The sequence below is a fragment of the Cordyceps fumosorosea genome (assembly GCF_001636725.1).
Source record: "Cordyceps fumosorosea ARSEF 2679 chromosome Unknown scaffold_18, whole genome shotgun sequence".
Classification (NCBI taxonomy): domain Eukaryota; kingdom Fungi; phylum Ascomycota; class Sordariomycetes; order Hypocreales; family Cordycipitaceae; genus Cordyceps; species Cordyceps fumosorosea.
The window spans coordinates 443,152-469,579 of NW_017387318.1; the positions used below are offsets into that span (position 1 = coordinate 443,152).

Here is a 26,428-nt window from a genome sequence, read left to right on the forward strand (position 1 = left end):
AATCGCTGTTTTGAACTGGGCTCTGAAGAAACGTGGAAAGTTCCCTCTGGGCTTGCAAGATGAAGAATCTCCTTTCTTTCTTTCTTTGGCCGCGCGATGTGTGAAGTATCAGAGCCTGTCGTGGATCTTAGTGCCGTGTTGGTTGGCAACGGCAGCTACATTATTGTCAGCCCTTGAGCTGTTTCTGGGCGGAAATTTTCTCATAGAGGAACAAAAGGAACCGTTACACTCGTACGGTAACCCGATCTGTCGCCTGTATTTTGACAACCTGTCAAGCGTGTTGGGCTGACCTTGGTTTGCGCTATCCACGGACCCCTGCCCCTGCTGTCATTTCTGATAACCAGTTCTCAGTGACAGACAGATACACTATGAATGAAACATCGCGGCGCGCTGAAAGCTGTTGTCAGTCATTGTGTCAAATACTCGCTCCACCATGTTTTGGTTAGACCAAATCCAGTAACTATACGAGGGCGAATTGTGCAACCGGTCTAAATAGTGAAGAGACCTTTTTCCTGCAACATGTGTACCACCTCTTCAACATGCAACCCGGGCTTCTTGATAGGCTTGATATATGAATGTTCCTTAACTTCGGGCGGTATACGGCTGCGGCGCCCGGCGCCGGCTCTACCTCGCGGCATTTTGGGTGTTCTTGTTGACGTTGGTGTTGTTGGAAAGTTTGAGCGCTACCGAGGGTTATAGAATAAGGCCTCCAATAAAACTCTCTTCAGCATAAAAAAATATTTGGCTTCGGATTCTGGCGTAATTTAGGAGAGGGCAAGCCCCAGCATTGCAGTGGAAAGTCGCACCTAGGCACGCGTAGTTGTCTGTTGGTGTCTGTTCTATACAATAGATAAAATACCCACGGCCGCACCTCCCATGCCATACATTGGTTGCGGAGTGAATACAACGGCCAAATCCCTCTATACCCTAACTTTCAGGTCCAGCGCGGGTTTCCCGATAGCTTTTGGCAAGGGGGAGCACCTCCCCTCCACAGTCCACCGCAGTTTCAGTAGCTTTGCTCCTCGATCGGCTTCTTCTTCGCCTCGGCGGCGGCGGCTGCTGCCTTAACCTCGTGTCCCGGCGGAAACTTCATGCCGCGATCCTCGCCTCCCGGCGCGCTGCCCATGGCGAGGGTGCCGGCCAGCTAGTTGCGGCCGACGCCGGGTGTGTTCTCTTTGAAGTCGTCAAACTCGGCGCGGGGCTTGCCGGTGTACTTGAGGAGGTCCTCGTCGCTGATGGGCTTGCTGTGCTTGCTGGGCTTGCTGCGAAGCTTGTCTTGGCAACGCTCCCAGAGGCCCTTTTTGGTGACTTCTTGCTTAGCCTCTGCGCTCATGGTTTGTTGGTTCGTGGGTTGTGTATGTGAAGGTGATGTATGCGAGAGAGAGATATAGAATTGGGTTGGAAAGCAAGATGATGGTTCTTGGGCGTTTGTTTCATGGGCCAACACGTCTTTTATCTTGTTCCAAGGTCTACGTAAGCATGTCAGGTCGCGTGATCCGAGGTCGGGTATGAAGCCCTGCTGACCTCGTCCAACGGTCCAAGATAACTAATAACATAGCCATACGAAAGTTCAGGGAGCTCATCAACAAAGTCTGCAAGTCTCCTTCGAGGATGAAGCTCCAACACCTTTTGCCTGTCGTCGCCGCCTTGCGGGCTCTTAGAGCATCGGGCATCGACTCGACGTCTCTCGCGAAGCGCACACCCCTCGGGGTGCCCACCCGGAACATCCGAGCATCATGGTGGAATAAGTCCGTCAGCGCCGGCTGCGGCCTCCAGGCCTGCGATGTGGCCAACTGCATCTACGTCTGGGACGACGAGACCAGCTGTCAAGGCACCGTCGAGGTCGTCGGCATCTGCAGCCTCGCCATGCCGTACGATCTTGGCCAGAACACAAACGTGTGTGCGGCAAGGCATGGTCCAAGCAGTGCAGCTACACCAACGGCTACTACGCCGCCTTCATGTGGAACAACAACTACCAGCTATCGGCGGTGACAGTGAAGAAGAGGGGCTTCCCGTCAGGACGGGCCGGCGAGCACAAGTCGTGCAGGTACGGAATGCGGCTCAGTGATGGATATCATGGTGATTTTAGCTGTCGGGATCTTCTCAGCAGCTACAGATCAATGTTGGACCAGATACCTTATGATGGCTGCTAGGTTACATCGCCCCTCTTGCATTTAGAGTGGTTGTTTCGACCCGTCCGTGGAACCACCGTTGGATAGCTGAGGCTTAAGCTGACATGTCGCAATAGCTGAGATATAGATGGAAACTTTATAATATTCTCAAATTTGTACTTGAAATGGAAATTTTCTCAGCAGTTCGGGCGGCTCGCAGCGGCTAAGTTGTCAAGAGAGTTGTCAACTTGCCTGACAGAGTGGGTTGGCTGGTGTTAAAGGCGGATCAGCCCGCAATGTCGCCATTCTCTAGACAATGATGAAGTCGCCATGTAAATTAATAGTCCCGGTGCTCGGTGGGGGTCAAAAGAATTCGCCGATAAAGAATAACCTTAAAAAGCCCTGGTTCCAACCAAGATGAAGGTCAGTTCCATGGCCGCTCGGCATTCCGGTAGTTTACAGACATGGCAACACCAACTGACAACAAGACGGCAGCGGCGCTGCCGTTATCCGAGACTAGCGATGCGGCGCCGCCACACGCCGCCAAGAGGATCTGGTACCGCACCACACTCTTCAACGCCTTCGTCATCGGCGCCGTCGGCTTCCTGGCGCCGGGCCTATGGAACGCCATGAACGCGCTCGGCGCCGGCGGCGGGCAGGAGCCGTTCCTCGTCAACGCCGCCAACGCGCTCGTCTTCGCCCTCATGGGCTTCCTCGCCGTCTTTGGCGGCCCCGTCGCGAACCGCATCGGCTTCGCGCGCACGCTCTTCCTCGGCGCCGTCGGCTACCCCGTCTACTCGGCCGGCCTGTACGCCAACAACCGCTTCGGCAACGTCTGGCTGGTGCTCGTCGGCGCCGCGCTCTGCGGCGTCTCGGCCGGGCTCTTCTGGGCGGCGGAGGGCGCGGTGGCGCTCGGGTACCCGGAGCCGGCGCGGCGCGGGCGCTACCTCAACATCTGGCTGTGGTTCCGCACGGGCGGGCCGCTGGTGGGCGGGCTGATCGTGCTGATACTGAACCACAGCGCGGGGGCGAAGCGCAAGGGGAGCGTGAACCCGAGCACGTACCTCATCTTCATCGCGCTGCAGTGCGTCGCGGCGCCGATCGCGCTGCTGCTGACCAGGCCGGAAAAGGTGCAGCGCGGAGACGGCAGCAAGGTGATCGTCGATGCGGAGAGGAGCTTCAAGTACGAGTTCGGGTGCTTGTGGAGGCTCTCCAAGCGCAGGGACATCCTGCTCCTGCTCCCCGTGTTCTGGGCCGCGTACTTCAACCAGTACTCGGGCAACTTCCAGACCTACTACTTTGGCGTGCGGGCGCGGGCCCTGATCGGCTTCGTCAGCAACTTCAGCACGCTCTTCTCGTCGCAGGTGATGAGCATGTTTCTCGACTGGACGCGGTTCCCGGTCAAGCGCCGCCTGGAAATCTCATTCTGGTACATCGTCGTCTGCCACGTGGTCGCTTGGGTGTACGCCTGGGTGGTTCAGGAAAAGTACACCGCGAACCCGCCTGCGCTGGACTGGGCGGACGCTGGCTTTGCAGAGGGCTTCTTCGTTCTCGTGTTATGGGAGTGGTCGCGCCAGTCGCTGCAGACCTGGATGTACTACTTCATCGCCACAAAGAGCGACAGCGTCTCGGAGCTCAGCCGTCTGTCTGGCATCTTGCGAGGGCAGGAGTCGTTTGCGCAGGCTGTCAGTTTCGGCCTCAACACGCGAAAATGGCACGGTGGCAGGGTACCCCTGGCTGTCAACACCATTCTGCTAGGTAGTTAATTGCCACGTTTCCTCCCGTTCTGTAGGAACATGCTAATGCGTTTCTTAGGTATCGCATCAGTGCCAACGTACATTGCACTGAGAGAAAATGTTCCTCTGGTGAAGGGGGAAGAGTCTGGAGACTCAAGCGATGAGACGGTGACTCTGGAAAATGTCGCGATCGGTCGCGACAAGGCGCAGAACCCTGTCTAGGCGATGGTGAGGGTCAGTGAAACAATGGAATAAAATCCATGACTGGGCGGATGTATTGATAATGCTGGTTGGTGGACATTAATCATGCCTATCAAGGCTCAGAAACCACCAAAGATAATACAAGAAAAATGTCACGCGGAAAAAAAAAAGACGAAATGAGGCTTTTTCATCCCATCCCTGACTTCTTTGTGTAAATCAGGCGTTTGGGAAAAGTATCACCAAGGGTGTTGCATAGATGAAGCATCACGTGCGCTGAGCGTGGCGGGCAACACAGGGCGGCTCGAAGGTGGCCTCACATCACTTCATCTTCATCACATCTTCATCAAATCATCAGTAGTTGCAGACAAGAAATGCGCATACGGTAGTTAGCGTGTCCAGCGAGGATACCATCGCTTGATTTTTTTCTTTTGCGAAAATATCAGGCACGCCCTGCTTCGCCATGCCGCAAGCTACCACCAGCCACTCCTCCAAGCAGAACTACCCCGTCATTGGATACCCAACGGCTGCGGCCAACGCAGTCAGCGCGCCCATCCAGAGCACGACCATCACCACCTACAGCGGCACCACGGTTCCTCTGTCCGTTGCCCGTCGCCAGCAGAACAATGTCGTCGCCTCAACCCGCGACGCGCGGACGCGGCACGAGGGCTGGGTCACGGTCCGCGAGGGGGGCTTCATGCAGGCATGGAAGCAGCGCTTCATGATCCTGCGCCACGATTGGCTCGACTTCGCCAAGGCCGAGGGCGGCAAGCCCCTCTACACGCTGTTCCTCAAGGAGATTGTCGGCATCGGGCGCGCCGAGACCACCGGCATGCCCACCATGGAGATTCGCCGCCGCCTCGACGCCGCCGGGTCCTCCTCGACCAGCCCCGGCGAGCGCGACGGGCCGTTCAAGGTGCTGCACATCCGCACCCGGTCGGAGCGCGAGCTCTACGCCTGGACCGACCACGTCCACGCCGCCTGCCCGAGCCTCGGTGGCGTCGGCAACCCGACCAACGTCCTGCACGAGGTGCACGTCGGCTTCGACGCCGCCACGGAGCAGTTCGTCGGCCTGCCCCAGCAGTGGGTGCAGCTGCTGAGCGCCTCGGCCATCACCAAGGAGGACTACGCGCGCAACCCGCAGGCCGTCATCGAGGCCGTCGACTTCTACTCGGACTTGCAGAAGCAGGCCGGCGACCCGGAGGGCTTCTACGCCCTCTCGCCGACCAAGATCTCCCGCATCGAGGACCGCCTGCCCGCGAGCGACTCCACCACGTCTCTCCAAAACCTGGCGGCGGCTGCTTCTGAGTCCCCGGTGGAACGAGTGGAGAGAGCCCCCCCTCCCGCTCCGGCGGCCGAGAGGACCCCATACACAAAGACAACGCCAAGGGTGCCGGACCTCGTCCCCACCCGGCCGCCACCGGCGGCGCCGAGGTTGGCGCCGAAGCTGCCCGTTGTCCCGGTCTGGAAGTACGACGACCAAGAGCAGTCTCCCTCGCCTCCTCGCCGCGTCGAGGCCCAGGTTGCGCGGCAGTCGCCCTCACCACCTCCCCGGGAGTCGCCACCACCGCTTCCGCCGCCACTTGCAGTGCAAAAAGCGCCGCCGCCACCACCGCCAGCAGCCGTAAAGTCCATGCCGGACACCGTCACGCCGCTCAACATCCCTTCGGCAAACCGCAGACAGGCTATCCGGCACGTGACGACGTCCGAGGCGGAGCTGATCGCCAAGCTGCAGCCGCTCATCTCCAGCAGCGACCCCAGCCTGTCGTACCAGAAGCACAAGAAGGTCGGTCAGGGCGCGTCGGGCTCCGTGTATGTGGCGACGATCCGCAGCACGGCGGTTGGTGTCGCGCAGGAGCTGGTGCGCACGAGAGGGCCCAAAACGCGCGTGGCCATCAAAGAGATGAACCTGGCGCGGCAGCAGAGGAAGGAGGCGCTGTTGGATGAGATTTCCATAATGAAGGAGGGCAAGCATAAAAATGTTATCAATTTTCTAGACGCGTTTCTCGTCAATGAGAACAGGATGCTCTGGGTGGTGATGGATTACATGGATGGCGGTGCCTTGATCGACCTGATTGACAATAATCCGAGCATCAGCGAACGACACATTGCCACTCTGTGTCGTGAGGTAAGGGCATGTCCCCTCACGGATAACCAGTTTCTGACTCGTTGAACAGACCTGTCTCGGCTTGCAACATCTTCACTCGAAGCAAATCGTACACCGGGATATTAAAAGCGACAACGTCCTCATTGACTCTCGGGGCAACGTCAAGATCAGTATGTTCAGCAGCACCCCAAGTTTACCATTCTGACCAACTAACCATCGGCCATCGCAGCCGACTTTGGCTACTGCGCCAAGTTGACGGCGCGCCGCTCCAAGCGCGCCACCATGGTCGGCACGACGTACTGGATGGCGCCCGAGGTGGTACGGCAAAAGCGTTATGGTTACAAGGTGGATGTGTGGTCGCTGGGCATCATGGCCATCGAGATGGCCGAGTCGGAGCCGCCGTACATGGACATGGAGCCGATGCGCGCGCTGTACCTCATCGCCACGGGCACCGCGCCGCCGCTGCGCGAGCCCCAGCGCCACAGCTCCCTGCTGAAGCAGTTCTTGGCCACGTGTCTGGTGGTGGACGCTGAGCGGCGCGCGACGATCGAGGTGCTGCTGGGCCACGACTTCTTGCGCTCCGGCGGCGACACGAGCGAGTTGCTGGAGCTGCTGGCGTTTAAGAACATTTGAGAAGACAGTTGTGTGGGGTAAGGGTTTTGTGGATATTTGGCGAATTGATTGGGAAAATATATTGCATATGCATTTGGGTAAAGGTTGCTCTTCCTCTCTTTAATAAACATGGCGCGTTTTGTGTCTATCTGTGAATGTCAAAAGTCGGTGTCCCGAGTAGACATTTGGCTGTGCTGTACGTGGAGACTCCTGATACTTCTCAATACGTGAAAGTCCCACGGCCACATGCGATCCCATCATACAGCACGTATAAGTTACTTCGTCTTCGCCGCCTCGTCCGCGGCGACCTCGATCTCCGCAAGCCTCCTGAGCACCATCTTCCTCGCCCTCTCCTCATCCCCATCCGTCCTCGCCAGCGCCTCCCTCATCGTCGCCACGTACTTCTTGTCCGTCCCGTGCAGGCGATCCAGCAACCCCGTCGGCCCAAAGTTTTCGTTGAACGCAAAGTGGTGGAAGTCGTGGCCCAGGTTCGGCGGCAGGAAAGGGATGTTGTACCCCGAGTGCGCGACCAGCGTCAGGAACTCGAGGAAGGCGAAGGTGAAGCACTGCTGGGACCAGTGGTGGCGCACAAGGATGGTGCCGATGGCGGGCGGGAACAGGTTGGACACGGCGTGCTCGAGCATGCTGCAGTAGGTTGAGGCGAGGGCGACGGGGGCGGTGAACTCGTGGTGCTGCTTGTGGAAGAGCGGGTACATGAGCTTCGAGTGGAAGAAGCGGTGGATGTAGTAGAAGCCGACCTCCATACAGAGGATGTCGAACACAATAGTAAAGAAGGTCTGTACGGCCCCGGGGAGGGAGGCCGGGTGGACGTCCCGCGGGCCGGTCACGATCGACCCGGCCAAGATGAGCGGCAGCGCGACAAAGAGCTGGTTCCGCAGCGAAACGACGCATATCCATGCGTACTCCCTCCCCGAAACGCGGACGAACGGCTGCGTCTTGAAGCGAAACAGCCACCGCGGCCGACCCGTCAAGTCCGCCAGCGCAAACACGCCGCCGCCCAGCCAGAAGAACACGCTCGTCAGCAGAAAGGTGCCCCAGGTGTTGACCGTCAACGCCCCGTACGTCGCGTCCAGGTGGGCGTAGAGCCGGTGCGCGGCGGGGGTCTGCTGCCAGAGCGAGAAGAGCGCCATGACGAGCGCGGTGCCGAGGATGGAGCCCCAGTCGCCGGGGGAGACGGCGGCGGTGGAGTAGGCGAAGCGCTGGGCGTGCGGGATGGGGTGGCCGGAGAGGTCTCGCGGGATGAAGCGCTTCGAGGCCGGCGTCTGGAAGATCTCCGCGGGCGGCGCGGCCTCCGGGGAGGGTTTGCCGCTTCGCAGCGAGGCGGTGCCGGTGTGCACGGCGGTGGTGGACATGTTGAAGACGCTTGGAGCTGGTTTAGGGCGATAACCTAGGGTATAAGACGTATTCAACAAGTTTGAACCCGTAGCCAGCGTCTTTCTGTACCTCTCTAAGTACAGAGGAGAGGGTCCAGGGTGGGAGGCGGTGATATAGTCTTCATCGGGGCCGAGGTTTCGTTTTGATTACCGAAGACGGCTCCATGATAGCCAATCAATTACAAGGTGTAAATTTTAGGGAAGCCGCAGCTTTTGAGGTCGGGGTTCTATGACAAGATAAAAAACCCCGGTCTGTACAAGTTGGACCGGAGGCGGCCTAAGGTCTGATTCCGGTTTACCAGAGCGCGTGGAAAGTCAATTGGACAGAGCTGGAGTACGTCGCGGGCTTAAGCTTTTCATGGATCAAGAAGATCTGAGCCACAAGGTTTAGATCTATTACTTTATAGTTAGATTGCAGATAAGCCCCTGGGTCGTTGCTCAAGCCTTCTCCGCAACAACCGGCCGAGTCCTCCGCAACCGCCGTTCCCCACACCGGGCATATTATGGGCGGTACTCCGCGAGTTCCGGAACAAGACGTCCTCCCCCGCAACCGCCTTCACGTTTTCTTCTTCCGATGTGTGTAATAGCGAGGCGCATGCTAGAAGAGGGGTCTTTGTCGTAATGGCTTATTCTGTCGCAAGGTGACGGCGCATTCGGACTGGAGAAGTCGGGCTGTTGCTAGCTCCTGTCTCTGTCGAAGTGGGCGGCGCACCCTGTGAGCAAGAGGCTAGCGGAACGCGGGGGACAACAGGTGAGATGACAGAATGCCTTTCTGAGAAAGGAAGTGTCAATGGACCGGCAGGTTTAGCAGTTGACAAGTGAGGTTGCAAGTCGGAGAGACAGGTCACGACAAGCTTGTCAGTTATGGCTTAGACGGCTAGTAGAGAAGTGTTGTTATAGAGAGGATGCAGTCCCTCCATCTTGGGAAGGCAACATCAGGTTATTCGAGTAGTGCATTGTAGTTCTAATCATGCTGTCTCTGCTATCTTGCCTCTCGTTGGCCTCGGCCTTTATCGCCGCGGGTGACATTTTGAAGCCGAGGGCCGGACTGGGTCCCATATCAACCAGCTCAGCAGCCACCATCGCCGGCGGACAAGTCGCATGCGCTGCTGAACCCATCGACTCATTCTTCGCCGGTCTCAAGCTGCCTGTAAGTCCTCATCATCAGCATCTCACCCTACCGACCGGCTAACACGCAATCTCAAAAAATAGTTCCCGACCAACTCGTGGTAGGCGCCGTACGCCGCTCCGCCCGGAAACGCCACCGCCGCCGGCCCGTTCCCATACGAGTCGGCGCTCGACGCGCGGGGCCTGCGCTTAGGTATCAGCACCGGCCGCCAGTTCGACGGCACCTCGGCCAAGCAGCCCGTGCAGTTTGACTGGCACGCCTCCCTGGCCGAGCACGGCGGCGCCTTTGCCAACCACAAGGCGACCGCGTTCGATACGCAGGCGGTGACGGTGCGCTACTTTGAGGGCGCCGCGGCCATGGACGCGCACCTGGTGCCCGGCTCGCCGTACGTGACGTTTGAGTACGCGGCGGCCACATATCGACCGCGAACGGCACGGCGTTTACCGTCACAGACACCAAGGGTACCGTGTACCTCATCTACGCGCTGTCGCCAATCACGCTCACGGCAAGGTCGGACTCGGCAGACGCGGGCACGGTCCGGGCTGGCAGCACGTTCAATGGCGTGCTGCGGATGGTGATGCTCGCCGACCCGGGGCACAAGGCGCTGCTCGACCAGCATCACGCGACGTATCCGACTGCCGTCGGCGTCGACTACGCCTTCGGAGACACCGACGGCGCCGTACTCTTCAACTGGGACACCAAGTGGCAGAGACGCGCGGCAGCTGCTGATGCTCACCTGGCCGCACCATCGCCTGACGATGCAGGATCCCGACTTTCCGCCCACCAGCGCGCTGGGCTACCTGACAACCAAGGTGCGTTGATCCTATCAGCCATGTATTGCATAGGATTCTGATATTCTTTTTGCTTGGCTCGAAAACAGGGCTGGATGTACCCGGCCGTGGGCAACCAGTGGCGCATGAAGTATGCCCTGTCCAACATTACCTGGAACGCGCCGCGGCCGCTCGACCGCTCGTGCGCCGACGCCGTCCCCGCCGGCCTCGAGTACGAGATCAGCCAACCCAACCTCGCCGCCGCGCCCGTGATTTTTACTACTGGGGCGGCAGCATGGCCGCTCAGGCGCGCCTCGCCCTCATCGCGTACGTCCTGCTCCCCTCCCGCCCAAGTCCCTAGCTCAATGGAACACAGCGATGAGATGGGCCGCCGCGACCTCGTCGACAAGGTAGTCGGCTACCTCCGCACTTCCTTTGAGCACTGGTTTCAGCCCTCGTCGTCCGGGGCGCTGCCCGCGTACGAGACCAGCTGGGGCGGCGTCGTCAACAAAAGGCCGGCGCGGCGGCGGGCGTGTACACCAACAAGGCGGCGAGCAACGGCAGGTACGTGGTGCTGGCGGCCGACGGTTCGCTGGTGAACAGCACGGTGGAGGAGAGTGCGGGTGAGGGCTTCCGCTTCATCAAAGCGTAACAGGATTGTGCGTTCGAGGCGAATGTTGGTTACCGGTTCTTCGCAAGATCTACAGGCGTTGCTTTCAGGACAGTGCGTGGTCGGTCGAACGTTTGTTCATGCGCCTTGCGGCGTGTCATGGATTGAATTACGCTGAAACTATTTACTCGACATTATTATTATATGTAGACCGTTATACACTTGATTGCTTGTAAACGCCATTCCCATTTGATGTTGATGCATTTTTTTTCGCTTCTTTCTTCTCGTTTGTGGACGTATCGTCTTTTATGCCACCTTGGCCTCCTTTAGCCTGGCCGAAATGCTCAGCACCCGGCGAGCAAAGAAGCCATAGAACGCCAGCAGCAGGTAGTTGACGATGCAAAGGCCGAAAAAGGTGCCGATGGCACCCATGGTGAACCAGGTCCAAGGGCGGGTTCCGAGCCACATGAGGGCTTGGGCATCGGCGCGGTGCCAGGTACTGCTCTCGAGGTCGGTAATGTAGCCGTCGAGACCGGGGGGCGAGATGACCTTGACGGTGGGTGAGGGGAGAACGGTCTGCTGCAAGAGGTAATCCTTGACGACGAGGGATAGGAAGAGAGGGCCTGAGGAGAGCATGATGCTAATGTAAGGGCCGCACTCAGCCCAGAAGCGCGTCCAGGCGTAGTAGTAAGGGAGCTGGGCGACAGCCATGGTAAAGGCTGGGTGGCGCGCCGAGGCAATCATGAGGTCATTGGTAACGCCGGTGGGTGCAGTGGATTTAAAGACGGCAACGTGATCGGACGAGTCATTTTCGACCTCTTGCATGGGAAACGTCTGGTTGCACTGCGTATCCATATCCAGGTAGATTCCGCCAAAGTGGTGCAGGACAAAATATCGGATGGCGTCGGCGCGTTGGATGGGAAAGGCGTAGTTCTTCCACGACTCAACAAACCAAGGGTATTCCTTGGCAAGGAAATCCTCAGCACCCTTGTCGGTCCAGAGCTGGGTGATTTTATCAGTGATTAGGTTCAAAGTATTTCAAGCAAGTCGCCAGTGGCAAGGCTAGGAGTAATTTCTCACCTTGTATTCGTAGTCCTTGTACACCTCCTTGCAGCTGCGCTGGGACTCTACCCATTTATCGGGAATGGTATCGTTGGGGGTGGTTTGGTGAAGGATGCGTGGAATCTTGTGTTTGACACCCGGTGTGTCTGGGGTAGCGGCTACGCCATGGAGGTTGAGTCTCGGAGTGAAGAGGTCGTCATTGCGGCGAAGAAGGGTGATGAGGGGCTCAAGGAGGACGACGAGAGCAACGACGATGAGGACATCGATAAAAAGGAGGAGAGCGGCCGCCTTGCGTTGTCGAGGGAGCAAGAGTCGCGTGCGGGAGCGACGACGACGATACGGTCTTGAGGGCGAGGAATCACCAGCCTCCTCATCGGGGACAGCCTCGTATCTAGGCTGCCGAGGACCAGTGCCCAACATCCGGGACAGCCAAGCCATGACGCGCGGCGGGGGTTGTCGAAGATTTCGGTCTGCTGAGCGGTCGAGGGAAGCAGTGCACGAGAGAGTCGAGGCCGACGCAGAGGCGGATGAGGAGTTGGCTGTGGTGGTGTGGGAGAACGGTGGTTTGTTTGCTGGGGCTGGAGATCGGGGGAGGGAAAAAGGCGTCGTTTCGGCAGCCTTACGTTATATAGCCAACGTAGCAGTGAGGAGCCCAGTTCAGGGACTGCCTGGGGCTAAGCTGGGCCGGTTTTATTAGTGACGGACGCCTGGCAAGAGCTAGCAGGACGGGTTCGGTGCGCTTGGATTCGACAGCGCGAAGTGAGACGATTCAAATGCTGGAAAGGCGCGTCGTTTCTAGAAGACTGGTGGCAGACAGGGAATTTCGTGGAAGAGATCAAGTGCACGAAGAAGAGGAGGAGCCAACAAAAGAAGCAGAAGAATGGGAAGAGCAAGAGCAAGAGAGTGGAAGAGACCCAGCAGAAAACAATTGGGAGAGGTTCGGGTGTGCCGATCTGAGCCAATCACACTAGGCAAATCTCGTCGTAAAAGCGGGACTGATGAGGGATTGAGTTGCCCCTGAGCGGAGGGAAACGCGGCCGGGGTTTTTGGTAAATCGACCGAGAAAATGACAGAAAATAAATAGATTTTGAGAAAGGGTATCGAAATATGCGGCGTTTTATCGATTTCTTCAAATAAAGCCAAGCCACCATCAGAACGACTGCTGTGCATTCTAAATTTATAAAAAAGAGCTACGTACCCGTTCACTGTCGTGTGAGCCTGACGAGGCCTCCCCTGGCGATGCAACCTTGTACCTCCAACACTTTACAGCATCTGCCAGGGCGAATATGCATTGATGAACGGTTCAAAGTTGCTTGTACAATGCCGCCCAGAGGGCCTCGTCACCGTACAGGAGCCACTCCCAAAGGGGGCTAGCCGCACGCGATTGCCTATCCTCCAACGAGCAATCTTACTGCCCATCGCACTTCTGATTGGCCTGGCCTGGTCCTTGCTAATGAAAAAAAATATATGAGAAAAAGAAAGAGGTGAAATGGAAAGCCTCCAACACTGTGCTGTCATGCATTTTTGGCACCACCAGCCTCAACCGGGTGGATTTCCAGCTACATTTCCCTGGCCGCAGCAGCACCCGTCTGTGCCGATACCCGTCAGCGGCGGTCTTGGCAGCCTCCTCTCCACGTGACGACTACGTATGCCCTTTTCGCCTCGCCTGCGGATGATTACCCTAACTACCTATGTATGTACATCACGCCGCAAGACCAACGAACACAGCCACGTCCATCATCATCGTGACGATAGTTGCCGCCACACATTTCTCTCGAAGAAATGACAAAAACAGCAACTTTCTTCCTTCTTAGCCTCCAGCCAACCGTCATTCGCCTTCCCCGACCACCAATGACGGCCTATCCACGACTCATTCTCCCCACATGGCGCTGCAAGTAGTTCGCCAAGTCAGCCCAAGAAGCAACAAGCTGCTACTCAGTCGCTGCATCGAGTCAGACAAAGTATCTGCATGGCCTACATATGACCCTATACCATCAACTCGTCACTTGCCCCGGCCCTTTCATTTGGCAGGAGGAGCGGCGTTAATGAGACGAGCACAAGTACAACAATCATCGCTATCATCGCCATCATCCATCAGCATTGCATTGTATTAGTGGCTGCCTCGTTTGCGCTACCAATACATATGATATCCACGATTGATGGGCGAGGCATACTTGCGGCAAAGTGCATCGCCACCATCTAGCAAGCCCCTCAATCAATGCACCCGCATCTGGACAGAGGATCAGAGGATATGCGTTCACGAGCCGCCCATGCCAAGTCGGTACTCGGCTAGCTCTCATCGCCCTGTCAGAACGCCTCGAACTTGGCACCATATCTCCAAGCATTCTCAAACATGGAGCTCACCCACACAGCGACAATGCACAACTCTCCCCACGTGGCCGCAACCCCAATCAGATCTGATCAATGCTCTCACTATTACACAATTCCATAGTCAATGCCAGTAATTCAGTTTGCGGAACCCATTCCGCTTCATCCCACCGGGAATGGCAAACTGGGTAAAGTCCGCAGCACTATTCGCATTGCCACCAAATCCAGCATGGCGTCGCAGGTCAGGCACATCACCCACGCCCTTGTTCGCTGTTCTGGGGTCCTTCAGCCCAGCTCCTGCCCTATGAATCGCATCAGATTGGTCGAATCAATAACCTAAAGCGGTATTTCGAGTATTCCCGTCGAGTGGCGCTGCTCAATGCTCAATTTGCCTGACAAGGCACTTTGCAGCGGAACCGGCTCGCGCGGCAGCTTCTCCTACGGGCTACCTTGACGGGCAGATAAAATGACCAATTCACCGTTATTATGAAAACGTAGACGCTGTTTTGCTACTCCTACCTCGTAGCTCAATTGTCTCCCCGTGCATTTCACGAATTCCAACCAGCCTGACCGTCGCCGTTGCCCGCCATGCTCGCTACCTCCCTCTACACCGTTCTCGCCATCACTTTCGGCGCGGCCACCGTCGCTGCCGACGTAACCCTGACCAAGAATGGCTGCATCGACCCGTCAAGCTTCGAGTCGTGCCAGGCCGCGGCCAACAAGAAGACGAGCGCTTGCATTGCACAGGCGAAAAAGGACGGCAGCCAGCAGGAGCTGCTCGCCTGTGGATGCCAGGACTCGGTCGATAACTTCAACTGCTACGCCGCCTCCTGCTGGAACCAGGTTTGGGGATGCCAGTACCAGGAGTACATAGTCCAGTACTTTCGCGGCTGTCCCATCGCCAAGCAGCCGGTGCCCTACTTTCCCGCGCCGAACAATGCCCCGGCCGCGTGCTCGTGCAACCTAGGCAAGATCTTCTTTGCTTACAACGGCGCCATCCAGCAGGCTGCGCAGTGCGTGCACAATCAAAACTCGGGCGATGCCGGTGCCAATCTGCAGGTCATGCAGGGTTGCAACTGCTGCCAGATCAGCGGAGCGATGTCCAGGTATGTCATACCAACTCGAAGCACGGGATATATACAAAAGGGGGGGAGAAACAGACACAATGTCCAGAAGAGGGAGAAAGAAAGAGAATTTCAGGAGTCCGCTGACATGATATCTTTGTAGCTTCTTCGAAATCTGCCCAAACACAGACCCCAAGCTCCTCGGTCTCAACAACATCGGCCAGCTGCAAACCGCAGCCAACACCCAGTTCTCCAGCTGCGGCAAATATCTCAACACCTACGACTGTGCCAAGGACCTCGGCTTCAAACTTGACGGCGTCAGCACGTACCTCAAGCCCGATGACCAGCTCACAACCGGCACAGCCACCATCAGCAACGTACCGGGTACGGTTACGGCGCCGGCTTCGGGTCGCGTCTTCACTTATACCAACGGCGGTGATGGCACCGTTTACACCATCACGGCTGCGGGTAAGTTCAGCGACTCGGGGAGCGGATCGGGCTCCCCGCCGGGCTCGGGATCGGGATCTGATAGCGCTTCTGGCAGCGCCAATCCAAGCCAAACGAGCAAGCCCAAGAGCGCGGGCACGGCAATTTCTGTGAGCGGCCTCTCCGCCGTAGCTGCGGCTTTGTGCGCTGTTGCTCTCCTGTAGGCCCTGTGACGATGATTTGTAGGTTCACTCTTGGATGTTTTCAGACGAGACAACATATTAATAGAAAGCGAATTTGATTTTCATGTATTACCTGAGTAGAGATTGCAATGACAATGCCGCACCACATACACTGATTACTTGCGAGTCACGCCGCCCAACCCCTTCATCACCAGCCATCCCGCCAGCAAGCCATGAAACCACCTCCCAAAGGGCGTCTCCAGCAGCGTCGGCTTCTCATCCCTCTTGCGCCACAGCCACGTCTCATTCACGAACCGCACCGTCGCGCCGTCCCCCTCCTCCTCCTCCTCCTCCTCCACCGCCGACAAGATCAGCCCCCGCACCGGCGGGCCCCGGTACGACCGCGGCACGTCGATGCTCAGCTCAATCACCTCCCCCGACGCACCACCGCCACGGCAGCCCTCGTAGCTCGTGACGCGGTACACGCCGTCCACCACGTCGCCGCGCGCAAAGCTCAGCCCCGCGATGTAGCCCCCAGCGAAGCTCGCCCTGCGCTCCGGCTCCGCGAGCATGGCCCGGATCAGCAGCGCCTGCGGCGTCCAGCTGAACGCGCGGTACGTGGTGCGCAGGTACGCGGTGAGCAGCGGCGACGGCGTCGAGGAGGAGGCGGAGGAGGTGCGGAGGGGGAGGAGGAGGGTGCCGGCGGGGAGGGGCTGCGAGACGACGCGCTCGCAGGAGACGACCCAGTCGTCCGGGTTCGCGGCGACCTCCTTGGGCAGGCTGGAGGGGGTGCGCGGAGGGGGGGTGGCGGTGCAGGTGGTGACGCGCCGCACGGCCCAGTTGAGGTAGGCGACGTACAGGGTGGGCAGCACGACGGGGAGCAGCGCGGCGGCGGCGACGGCGGCGGTGCGGTGCTGCGGCCGGCTGAGGTCGGGGAGATACTGTAACATTGGGAACGTGAGATGAATTGTTGGATGATGAGAAGATTGGAAGAGTTTGGCGAGGGATACGAGTTAAGCGACGCTGAGCTGAAACTACTTGTCATCTGGCGCAGCTTGATCTCACACTGTGGATTTACACTGTGTCTGCTAACCTGTAGCTACGCCATTGAGATGAATTGAAGCGTGAGCATGCCGTTGATGGCTGGGCAATTTAGGAACACTAAAAGTCGTTGTATATCAGATGCATTATTTATCCCCGAGAACGAGTGACAGCCAAAGCCTCGCAACTCCTAAAGCTCATTGCTTGATATTCTGTTGGACACTCCGCTGGGCCTCCTTGTCGGTGTCGGTGGCCTGGCCCTTGGTAAGGACAGGCCCAGTCCTGGAAACGAGTATGATGCTGGGGGCTTTGGAGCTGCGAGCGGCCTTGAACTTATTGTCGGACCTCTTTCCCATGCCTGCCATGAGCTGCTCGTCCGCCGTGTCGGGGATCGTGCCGCCGGCCTTGTTTTCGAAGCCGCCGGTGGTGTACTTGGTGGAGCAGTTGACCTTGGAGGCGAGCGCCTCGGCGGCGAGGAGGAGGATGGCAGTGGAAAGAAGCTTCATCATGATGATTTTCTCTTATGAAAGGGACGGTGTGTGGTGTTGCGTGGTGTTCTTGTGGGTTAGTTGCTATTTTTCCTTGATGGTGAGGAAATCTACGGTGCAGAAATTGGAATGAGACAGCTGATAAGCCTTTATACTCGAGTCTGTATGAGAGAGAAGTGTTGATAGCTTGACCGTAGAGTTGCGATTAGAGGAGGCGGGCGACGGACAGGATACTTGGGGGGGGGGGATGTGTCGGTTGAATATCTCATGCATGTTGCTTCACGGGTAATCGCCAGCCCTCAACCATTTGGCAAATCACTCCCTTTCACAATACACTGTAGTATCTGCAGGTTTGGGCTCTCGCGGTAAGATTTATTGTATAGGGAAGGTGTCTTATGTCTGCTATACGTTGGCCACTACTCAAACGCCTTTGCTGCATACCTCTCCATTTCGTCAACGGAACAATCCCGGGGCACACTGCTGATACTTTCTGCAGAGTGGTCTCGGATAATTCATCCACAAAGCGACTATCAAGCACAAAAAGGGCTATACAGTATATAACGGTTGGCGAGGCTGCAGCTGCGATGTGACTGTTCATCTCAGGACTCGCAACCTTGTCACTCACAATCAATACAACATATCAGTGCAGCCACTGCCTGATGAGTTCGGGTAGTTACCAGTTATCTGTCTCGGGAATCAGAAGTCCCGAACAATTATCATAAAATAAAACATAACGATCTTTTATGGTTTGGAGGGATTTACAGGGTAGGTAGCAGTGCCACCGTTTTACCAGCAGTCGCCCAATCAAGGATCATTACATGCTCCGGGGCCGCTTATGTTACACGTCGCTTGCACTTCCATTAACTACTTCCGTACAGATACATACATACGTAAGGTATCTACATAGGCAAACAACACTACGTTGGGGGGCCCTGACCTTCATCCCCAAGTATCTGTCATTCAAGCACACCGCCCTCTTTCCCCTTCATGGCAACCCCCCTCTTCACACTCTTCCCCAGGCTCCCGACCGAGATTCGGCTGCAGATATGGCGCATCGCTCTCGAGCCCGAGCCGCCCGGCCCCGTCCTGTTCCCATTCAAGAGCGGCTGTTGGCAGCCCCGGCGACTCACCCCCGCCGACCCGCACTTCGACCCGGTCCGCGACGAGCTCAACCTGACCCTGGAGTTTCGCCATGAGCTCCTGGACGAGGTCTTCTTCCACGTGCCCCTGTACTCCGTGAACCAGGAGGCTCGCAGCGTCGCCTGGCCGTACATCGCCTCCCAGAACCTTCGCCGTCGGTCCAGCCACGACGACGACGACGATGACGCCTCGTGCCGCTTCGCGCGGCGGTTCGACCCATCCCGCGATGTCCTTCTCCTGCCGAGGGCAGAAGCTGAGCGAGCCCTGCTGAGCGAGAGCCTCGACCGGCTGTTCGAGCCGGACCTTACCGGCCGCGACGTCGACTGTCCATGGCCGGCCGTGTCGCGCCTCGCCGTCACGTCCACCGCCGCCGCCCCGGGGGCGGGCGCGGGCGACGTGGTGGCGGCGCCGGACTACGGCGCGCTGGTGGAGCTGTGCCAGGACCTGCGGACCGTCTACCTCGTGCTCGACCCTCCGGGGGGGTGGCGGAGTGAGGGCGGCGGCGGCAGGCACTGGGAGGTTGCGGGCGCCGACAAGCCGGCGCTGACGTTCGCGTGGCAGATGAGCGACGGCGTGACGAGCTGGAGCATCGAATGTTCCGAGGAGGAAGGTGTGGTGGCAGAGCTGGTGCATCAGATCAAGAGGCGCCGGGATGGACTGGTAGATACGCTGGTAGAGCTGGGGGTCGATTGGTTCGAGATACTGGGGGTGTACGCGGTCGAGAGGTAGCCGGCGCGGGCACGCGGATATGGTGTTTTACTCACTTTTGGTTGCTTACACGCTGGCGTGGCAGCTCGCCGAGTGTAGAACGTCAGGATGTAATTTTTGGACTGCAATGATACGCCCTGTAAAGCGACAAGTCATCATTGAACTTTACCGATTTCCATGGAGTAAAAAGATCTCCATTCCGTATCTCATTACGACTACCGCCCGCGCATCTTCCCCGTTGCCCGTTCCTCCCATCAACACCAACACAGTTTTGTTCACACAGTGGTATATTCGCCTCCGCAACCCCCCCCCCCCCCGACAAGGCAGCAATCTCGTACGGCTTTGCTCTAAGCAGCGCTGGCCGCCGCATCGGCATTCTGCTTCTCGCGGCTGTCCTCCTCGGCGTACTTGGCCTTGAGGCGGTTGACCATGGCGGCTGGGGCATGAACAAGCTGAGCACCACTGAAAAGGAAAAGCAAGATTAGTATAAGATTATCAGGAGAATGTAGGGGAATGACGTACGCGGCCACGAGGCCGAGGAAACCGCAGGCGACGCGGCGGCTGGAGGTGTCCCCGTCCACGAGCCCGTCGGCGCCGCGGGAGCCCCTGACGGAGAAGCCAAAGTAGGTGCATAGGATGAGCAGCGCGAGCAGCACGAGCTCGAGGGGAAGCTTGAAGACGGCCCTGCGCATGTTGGTCTCGGGGCGCTTCTTGGTGGCGATGCGGAGGGCGACGTGCAGGAGCATGCCCCCAGAGAGCGCGAGAGCGAGCGCGCCCTACCAGACACGGTGTTAGTATATGAAGTCTGATAACAAGTCTTTGAGGGTGATCGGTGCGGCTTGTTGGTTCGTACAAAAATGTAGAGCATCGTAAAGGCTTTGGGCTGGTGGCTGGTCGCGCCGGTGATGACGGAGGCGAGGATGAGGATCCAGACGGCGGCGCGGTTCAGCGCGTCCTTGATGAGCTCCGTGCTGGTGACTTTGTAGCTGGTCATCTTGATGCCGCAGTCGCTGTGTAAATGACGGGAATATTTTCTTTTCCTTCTTTCGTAAACGTTTGGCGGGCACACACGACAAGAGGACGAACCTGGAGAAGGGCTTTGCAGGGGAAAGTGCGGAGAGAGGGTCAAGAGAGGATCAACGCAGGGGGGTTGCATCGCTTTAATCGTGATGATTGTAAAGACAAGAAGGTATATAGGTACACATAATAAAATGTGGTAGTCTACACAGGAGAAGAGACCGGCGCTCGGATGGCTCGGGTCGGCTGCCGCTCGACGTCGAACTAACTCTGCATTATCGCCGGCGGCTTTGCGCAACAGGTCATCTGTTTTCCAATAGTTTCACGCCACTGCTGAATCCTCTCTCCTTTGCAGTAACCTCCCTCAAGTCGTTGCGAAATCCTGCAACTATAGGGCTCCTCCTTTTAACTATACCTCCTCAAGAACTTTTGTGCTATAACTAGTTGGCCTTTGCACCGGAACCTCAGCCCAAGACGCCACGAATAACATTCAAAAGAAAGGAGAGAGCTTACCTCTGCTCGTTCATCGCAGACTTATTACTACAGAACTTGGAAAGTCCTCGGCAGATACAAACCCGGAGCTAAAACTGGGGTAACAAGGCAGACCCCACGCCGGGGTATGAAAGCTCAAGCCAGTTTGCCACCAGGTGTTTTTTAGCTCTTCCATTATTATATTGGACGGAAGGACTAGCCGTATCAAGCGGGACGGCCGCGGGCGGAAATTGACTTTCTAATCCCTGCAGTTCTAGTTACAATCGTGGCTATGTTATCGGGGTAGGTCGGGTATCTGCTTTCCACGCGGGGGAAGAAGCCTCATGCGCCAAGATTGGCCAGACGTCGACCACAACCATGCTCATTCCGCCACACCGCAGCAAGACTGAACATGGCATAGCTTGAGCTTGGCTGTAAAAGCTACATGTAATTGACAAAGTGCCTTCGGTTTGCATGTGATGAAGCTTCGCCCCTGCCTGGCTGGGCTGAGTTTTGCAAGCGTCTGCAGCTAAATCGGTAGGTGCCACTGTTAAAATTCATCGAAAACAAGGGACTTGTTATTTTTTGGGGGGGTTCTCAAGATATGATTTCTTGTCGAATTCTGGTTTCCGCTTGCTTTCAAGCATGGTGAACATAATAGACTGACGGATTATCATTACTCGGCTTGGCCGCTCCATCCATCGACCTCCGTTCTTGGCCCTGGCTGGCGCACAAGCATCAACCTGCACAAGGAGCTTTGGCGTTTCTAGTTGTTCCGCAGCTACTTTTCCATGTTATTGACGCCACTTATTCGCCAATCGTCCACTGCTCCCGCCAAGCTAGCGTAGCAGCCAGGAACGCCAGGCTGTTCATGTCAGGATCGCTCTTTGCCCTCTCCACCAGGGACCTATACTCTTCCAGGGAGCCGAATTTATAGACCGACGACTCATCATCCCCGCTTGACAGAAACTCAGGCTCAACTCCGGCTGGAACGGCGGCCGACAGTTTCTGCGCCGCGTCCCACGCCTCTTCCGCGTCAGCCCGACTGGTGGCGCGATACAGCTTCATCCACGTGCTCTTGTCCATCTTGGGCGCCAATAGAATGTCCGACAACAAGCTTCCTCTAGCTTGTACAACCTTCGCAACTGCGCTGGCCAAGGCTATGGCCACTTCCGTCGAGAGGAACACCGGTCCGGACAGCACAGCTCTCGGCTCGTCCGGTCGGCTCTTGTACACGACATCTTGAAACACCCTGTCAAGCGGTGACAAGATCTGGTCCGTGGCAATCGAGCGGATAAGCACACAGACGTCACCCGAAGGCGCCTTCAGCCCTCTGCTAAAGACGGAGAAGGACGAATCATCCAGCACCCATCGTCCACCTTTGGCGAAACGAAGCTGTTGGGCCGTCAAGAGAATCAGTTCGAGAGGTGAGGCACCCCAGGGTCCCGGTGCCAAGAGCTTATTGCCCTGCCGCCCAAATGAGGAAGAGACATCACTGGTCGCCTGTACAGATATGATTCGCAGCGCATCTCTTGTGCTATTCGAGACGCCAGAAGCTTCAAAGAAAGTATTCGACTGCTTCACCTTAGATAGTAATGCGCAGGTCGCACTTTGATTTTCTTCGAGATCGTGGAGTAGAACACAAGGGAAAGCAATTTCGGATCCCGGTGTGGAGGAGCGGTAGATGACCGTGCTCCGCGGGAAGCACCTTCCCCGTAAATTTTCGAGCAGACATTTTGCAGTCAGTACTAAGCCGGCCGGCACCGAAATCTCGAGCACATCCCACAGCGGCGCCGCCGTCCGACTCTTGAGCAGCGACTGCTGCACGGCTTGGATGCCCGCCGTCGTGTCCTGCTCGCCGCTACGCGCAAACCAGTCGTCCAGCTTGTGCTCCGGTATATTATCGTTGAGCGTGGCCAGCACGCTGTTGAGCTTGTCGAGACCAATCAAGAAGAGTGGCACCACCTCGTGCACTGTGTCCCGGCCGAGCGCGCACGCCGCGTCAGCGACAAAGTTTGCCGCCTCACCGAGCAGCACGCGCATCCGGAGGGCGTCGAACCCAGCGGGCTCGACCTCCTTGACCCAGCTCATGAACGCGGCGTTGGCCGCGAGCGCGTCAAAGAAGCCTGCGTCAGCCTGACGCATCGTCTCTGAGCCGGCGTGGTGCCTGAAGCGGATCCAAAACTCGGTACCGGCGCCCTCCAGCGTCAAGTAGCCGTGGCGGATCTCAGAAAAGGCCGAGAGTGAAAATTTGAGCTTCGAAAGCTCGTAGGCGTAGTCACCGGGCTCAAAGTCGCGAGTATGGGCAAAGTCGCTGAGCAGGTGGACACCGCGTGGGTCAATCAGCGCCACAGGCCGACGCGCAGCCGGCCCGACGCAGCACAGGATGTTGTGCAGGTTAAGGTCACCGTGAATCTCGCCAATAAGCGTCGGTGCGATACGACGCAAGGCCGGATGCTGACGCAGCTGCTCCGTGACGGCGTGGAAGCCGAGCAGCGTGCGGCCGTTGAGGATGACCTCGGAGCTGTCAACGATGGCGCCGAGCTCCGGCACGGCCGCGCGGGCAATGGCGACGCGCCTGTCGATGCGATCAAAGTGCGCCTTTTCGATGAAATCTGCGGGTGCTTCTGTTGCAGTTTTCGGCCAGACCTTTTGCGCCATCTCACCCAATAGCGCACTCGTCGTGTCCAGCAGCAGGTCGCCGCCCATACCAGCCATGGCGAGCTGCGCTAGCGTTTGGCTAGGTAGGTAGGGAAAGTCGATGGAAAAGGTTTCGTCACTGGCGGTAAAACGGAGGGGCCGGACAAAGATGTCCGTCTCGCGAACGGCGACGCTCGTCTCGAGGAACCGGTTCTGGCGTTCCAACCAGGGTCGCCCGTTCTCGTCGATGCCATCATGCGAGCACGTCTTGTGCACCTCGAGCGTGCCATCGGGCTGGACCTTGAGAGAAACGTTGGCGGAAGAGCCGCTCTCGTCGAGATGTACCGAGGTGCTTTGGTGCGACTTTTCGGATTGCTGAGCGGAGAGCAGGAGGCCGCGCGAGCCGACTACGGCTCTCACAGTGATGCCGTCGACGACGACGTCACCGGCACGCCAATCTGGTTTCGCTGAGACACAGTCGTTGATGGAGTCGACGGAAGTACCCTTTTCAGTGATGAAGCTTCCGGGAATAAGAACAGTCCACGATGAGTCTCCCGTAGATTTGTCAATAATAGGAATGGTGAGATGCTGACGAAACTTGTCCGCGATTCCGTCAATGTCCGCATAACCACCGCTTACAGCCGATGATACCACATCGGGTTTGTGCGCACCATTTTGGACTGGATCTACTTTGATGCCTCCATTCAGCTGCTGTAGCTTGTGCGCGACTGGCGCGCTCGTGGGCCTCAACTCGGAGTCGACCGCCATGATGATGGCTTCGCTTGGGTTTGCGGCTGGAGGACGACCATCTCCGCCGACGATGCTAGTGCGGACGAAGGGCCATTATTATATGTCGTCACACAACCTGATCGGCCTGTACAGCCCCGTTGGCGGTGCTGTCGTTCGCCGTTGACGATCCAGGTTATACACCGCTAATCACAAAGTGGGCTGTTGCTGATTTCTCAGGGTCTGGACCGTCCCGAGTGCGGGGGCAGTTTTGTCACCATTCACAACTTGCTCGTCCCATGTTGCTCAGCAGGCAGGCGAATGAGTGCCTATGGCAACTTGCGCAGCACGAATGCCACGAGGACTGCAGAGGTCGAAGTGGTTCATTCTGCCTCGAAGCATCGGCAATGTCTTTTTCTATTTGCGAAATTTGCGGCTTAAAACGGCGCGTTTTCCTAAGCCTTCCTTGGCAAGAGTGGAGAGGCGGAATAGAGTCGTTTTCGAAGCCACATTCTGGTCAGGGGCAAAAGGTGCTGGTAGCGTCGAATGACAGTGGCTGCCATGGACATGGTCTCATCTTAATATATCCCGCCCGGATACCCCTGGTCGACAATTCGAGTTTGACATGCATGTCTAACTAGTTAGTTAGTCTGCGGCTAGCGAAGGGACGAACGGGCGTTTGCCCCTTGCGAAGTCTTCCCTCAGTAATGTTGGATTCGTACGCAAAGCGGCTGGCGGGCTGGTTTCAGGACTGCGGATGCCATCGGTGGTGAGATTGAAATCCGTTGCATCGTTCCTGTCATGCAATCTGGGTCGAGGATGATGGGATGATGGAATACTGGATGGATGGTTGGAACCAACTTGGTGTTGTTGTGATTCGTAAATGTGGGGTCGGTATGTAGCATAAGATCTCGAGGCTGGCCCGCGGATAGATCATCCTAACGCGACTTGCCTCCCTCCCTGCCACCAACTCCGGGGCGACTCTATGTATTGATCATGAACATGTACAAATTGCAGTTGTTACTGCTTGTTCTCAACCCGTGGTTTCCCACAGAGATATATTCATAGAGGCAATTACGCTGTCAAGCTCCCGGGTATTTTTGATCCCAAAGGTCGAACACTTCAGGCGCGATATTTGTGATTGCTCTGGCGCACTGGCTTGCATCATCAACAATGATGTACCCGCGAGCAAATAGCCAGTATTTTTGCTTGGCTCATGTCGCGGCTACGGCGACATGGAGTCTATCTACCGAGTGATCTTGTCAAGCACGGCATGATTTCTCACGCATGACGGTGACAATAATTAGAATACAATTACTCTATGTTGAAGTTTAAAACTGCCGAAAAGAAATAAAAATTCAGGCCATTGGCCCAGGAAAGTATTCAGATCCAACCAGGTATCAATAGGCTCAAGAGTTGGGAGCGTGTGACTTCTTGGGAGGCTGTACATTCGTAGTTGGCAGAGGGTGGTCGTCCAGGCCGTGTTCCATGGCGGGAGTCGCCATGTAGCCCGCCTTGATGGCGGCACTCTGTTTCTTGATTGCGCGTTTCTTCATTTCCAGGTTCAACTGCGACGTGGAACAGCATGGGCAGCAAAACGCCACCTAGAGCACCGGTCAATGAGCAGCAAGACTGGACAAGATGGGTAGGGCGAAACCTACTAAGCAGTCCCTAAAGACGTCCCCTTCAATGTCGAACTGTCGGCGGAGGTGGCTACGCTGGAGCATAACGATGACAAAGGAAATGCCACAGCACCCGGCCAAGAAGTGGGAGAGACACAGACTATTGAGATTCTTCAGCTTGGTCTCGTCCGTGTCGGGGAACATCCTCATGCGCTCGGCGCCGCGGCCAAAGCTGAAGCATGGGCAAAACGTCGCTGCCATCTAGAGGTAGTCAGTACAAGAAGTAGAATAGTGTCGGATTCTGTTTCAGGTACTATGTTCACATAGGCAGTTCCCGCAGTCCATCTCGAAGAGGCCATTTTCCCACTTGCCGCTCATGTTGGATGGTGGTTGGATCGATCAGCGGGAAGTGTTGACAACAGTGCTGGAACAGAGAGGCAATGTTTCTGAGAGGGCGAGGAACAATGATGATGCAGGTGATCAAATGGAAAAATAAATGATGTCATTTCTGGATTCAGGGGAAGAGAACGAATTGACTCGGAAAGGTTCATGTTGGCGACTTAGACGCGGTTGCCCAATGTGGTGGTTTGGTGCGGTTGCCGAGTCGAAACTACCTTGCCGGGTGCTGCCCGGCTAAAGATGCAAACAACAACAAAAATGAAGAAATGAAGAAATTAAATCATATCCATATCCATGTACCTCGAAGATGAATGGAAAAAAGAAACAGGAATCGATACTTCTTCCTCACTGCATCATGGCTGCATAAATGTACCGTCCGGCCTACCTTCAGGGCCCATGCCAAAAGAGGAAAAGGAAGCACATCCCAATTGCATTGCCTCAAGAAAG

The 26,428-nt window shown here is 57.0% G+C and overlaps 12 protein-coding genes across 12 annotated transcripts; 5 read left to right on the forward strand and 7 right to left on the reverse strand.

Moving 5' to 3' along the window:
• Window positions 1-1,144: 1,144 nt before the first annotated feature.
• On the reverse strand, window positions 1,145-1,333 carry ISF_06815 (hypothetical protein; the record flags this gene model as incomplete). Its single annotated transcript, XM_018850419.1, has 1 exon — window positions 1,145-1,333. One exon carries the CDS (start codon window positions 1,331-1,333, stop codon window positions 1,145-1,147), a length of 189 nt encoding a protein of 62 aa, XP_018702459.1.
• A 1,242-nt stretch (window positions 1,334-2,575) lies between these two features.
• On the forward strand, window positions 2,576-4,069 carry ISF_06816 (Major facilitator superfamily transporter; the record flags this gene model as incomplete). Its single annotated transcript, XM_018850420.1, has 2 exons — window positions 2,576-3,869; window positions 3,927-4,069. 2 exons carry the CDS (start codon window positions 2,576-2,578, stop codon window positions 4,067-4,069), a joined length of 1,437 nt encoding a protein of 478 aa, XP_018702460.1.
• Window positions 4,070-4,508: 439 nt separating this feature from the next.
• ISF_06817 (STE20 kinase) lies at window positions 4,509-6,785 on the forward strand (the record flags this gene model as incomplete). Its single annotated transcript, XM_018850421.1, has 3 exons — window positions 4,509-6,173; window positions 6,223-6,322; window positions 6,382-6,785. 3 exons carry the CDS (start codon window positions 4,509-4,511, stop codon window positions 6,783-6,785), a joined length of 2,169 nt encoding a protein of 722 aa, XP_018702461.1.
• A 254-nt stretch (window positions 6,786-7,039) lies between these two features.
• ISF_06818 (sterol desaturase) lies at window positions 7,040-8,137 on the reverse strand (the record flags this gene model as incomplete). The annotated part of the gene is made up of 1 exon (XM_018850422.1): window positions 7,040-8,137. One exon carries the CDS (start codon window positions 8,135-8,137, stop codon window positions 7,040-7,042), a length of 1,098 nt encoding a protein of 365 aa, XP_018702462.1.
• Window positions 8,138-9,128: 991 nt separating this feature from the next.
• ISF_06819 (glycoside hydrolase family 81 protein) lies at window positions 9,129-10,709 on the forward strand (the record flags this gene model as incomplete). Its single annotated transcript, XM_018850423.1, has 6 exons — window positions 9,129-9,308; window positions 9,392-9,676; window positions 9,748-9,966; window positions 10,052-10,099; window positions 10,168-10,467; window positions 10,548-10,709. 6 exons carry the CDS (start codon window positions 9,129-9,131, stop codon window positions 10,707-10,709), a joined length of 1,194 nt encoding a protein of 397 aa, XP_018702463.1.
• Window positions 10,710-10,973: 264 nt separating this feature from the next.
• Window positions 10,974-12,167, reverse strand: ISF_06820 (mannosyl phosphorylinositol ceramide synthase SUR1; the record flags this gene model as incomplete). Its single annotated transcript, XM_018850424.1, has 2 exons — window positions 10,974-11,669; window positions 11,748-12,167. The coding sequence occupies 2 exons, from the start codon at window positions 12,165-12,167 to the stop codon at window positions 10,974-10,976; spliced, it is 1,116 nt and encodes a 371-aa protein (XP_018702464.1).
• Window positions 12,168-14,645: 2,478 nt separating this feature from the next.
• On the forward strand, window positions 14,646-15,771 carry ISF_06821 (hypothetical protein; the record flags this gene model as incomplete). The annotated part of the gene is made up of 2 exons (XM_018850425.1): window positions 14,646-15,163; window positions 15,285-15,771. The coding sequence occupies 2 exons, from the start codon at window positions 14,646-14,648 to the stop codon at window positions 15,769-15,771; spliced, it is 1,005 nt and encodes a 334-aa protein (XP_018702465.1).
• Window positions 15,772-15,905: 134 nt separating this feature from the next.
• ISF_06822 (hypothetical protein) lies at window positions 15,906-17,279 on the reverse strand (the record flags this gene model as incomplete). Its single annotated transcript, XM_018850426.1, has 2 exons — window positions 15,906-16,670; window positions 16,992-17,279. 2 exons carry the CDS (start codon window positions 17,277-17,279, stop codon window positions 15,906-15,908), a joined length of 1,053 nt encoding a protein of 350 aa, XP_018702466.1.
• A 966-nt stretch (window positions 17,280-18,245) lies between these two features.
• Window positions 18,246-19,127, forward strand: ISF_06823 (hypothetical protein; the record flags this gene model as incomplete). Its single annotated transcript, XM_018850427.1, has 1 exon — window positions 18,246-19,127. One exon carries the CDS (start codon window positions 18,246-18,248, stop codon window positions 19,125-19,127), a length of 882 nt encoding a protein of 293 aa, XP_018702467.1.
• A 326-nt stretch (window positions 19,128-19,453) lies between these two features.
• ISF_06824 (hypothetical protein) lies at window positions 19,454-20,100 on the reverse strand (the record flags this gene model as incomplete). Its single annotated transcript, XM_018850428.1, has 3 exons — window positions 19,454-19,568; window positions 19,629-19,882; window positions 19,960-20,100. The coding sequence occupies 3 exons, from the start codon at window positions 20,098-20,100 to the stop codon at window positions 19,454-19,456; spliced, it is 510 nt and encodes a 169-aa protein (XP_018702468.1).
• A 1,301-nt stretch (window positions 20,101-21,401) lies between these two features.
• ISF_06825 (hypothetical protein) lies at window positions 21,402-24,002 on the reverse strand (the record flags this gene model as incomplete). The annotated part of the gene is made up of 1 exon (XM_018850429.1): window positions 21,402-24,002. One exon carries the CDS (start codon window positions 24,000-24,002, stop codon window positions 21,402-21,404), a length of 2,601 nt encoding a protein of 866 aa, XP_018702469.1.
• Window positions 24,003-25,369: 1,367 nt separating this feature from the next.
• Window positions 25,370-25,941, reverse strand: ISF_06826 (putative protein family Cys-rich; the record flags this gene model as incomplete). Its single annotated transcript, XM_018850430.1, has 3 exons — window positions 25,370-25,528; window positions 25,622-25,843; window positions 25,897-25,941. The coding sequence occupies 3 exons, from the start codon at window positions 25,939-25,941 to the stop codon at window positions 25,370-25,372; spliced, it is 426 nt and encodes a 141-aa protein (XP_018702470.1).
• Window positions 25,942-26,428: the final 487 nt, after the last annotated feature.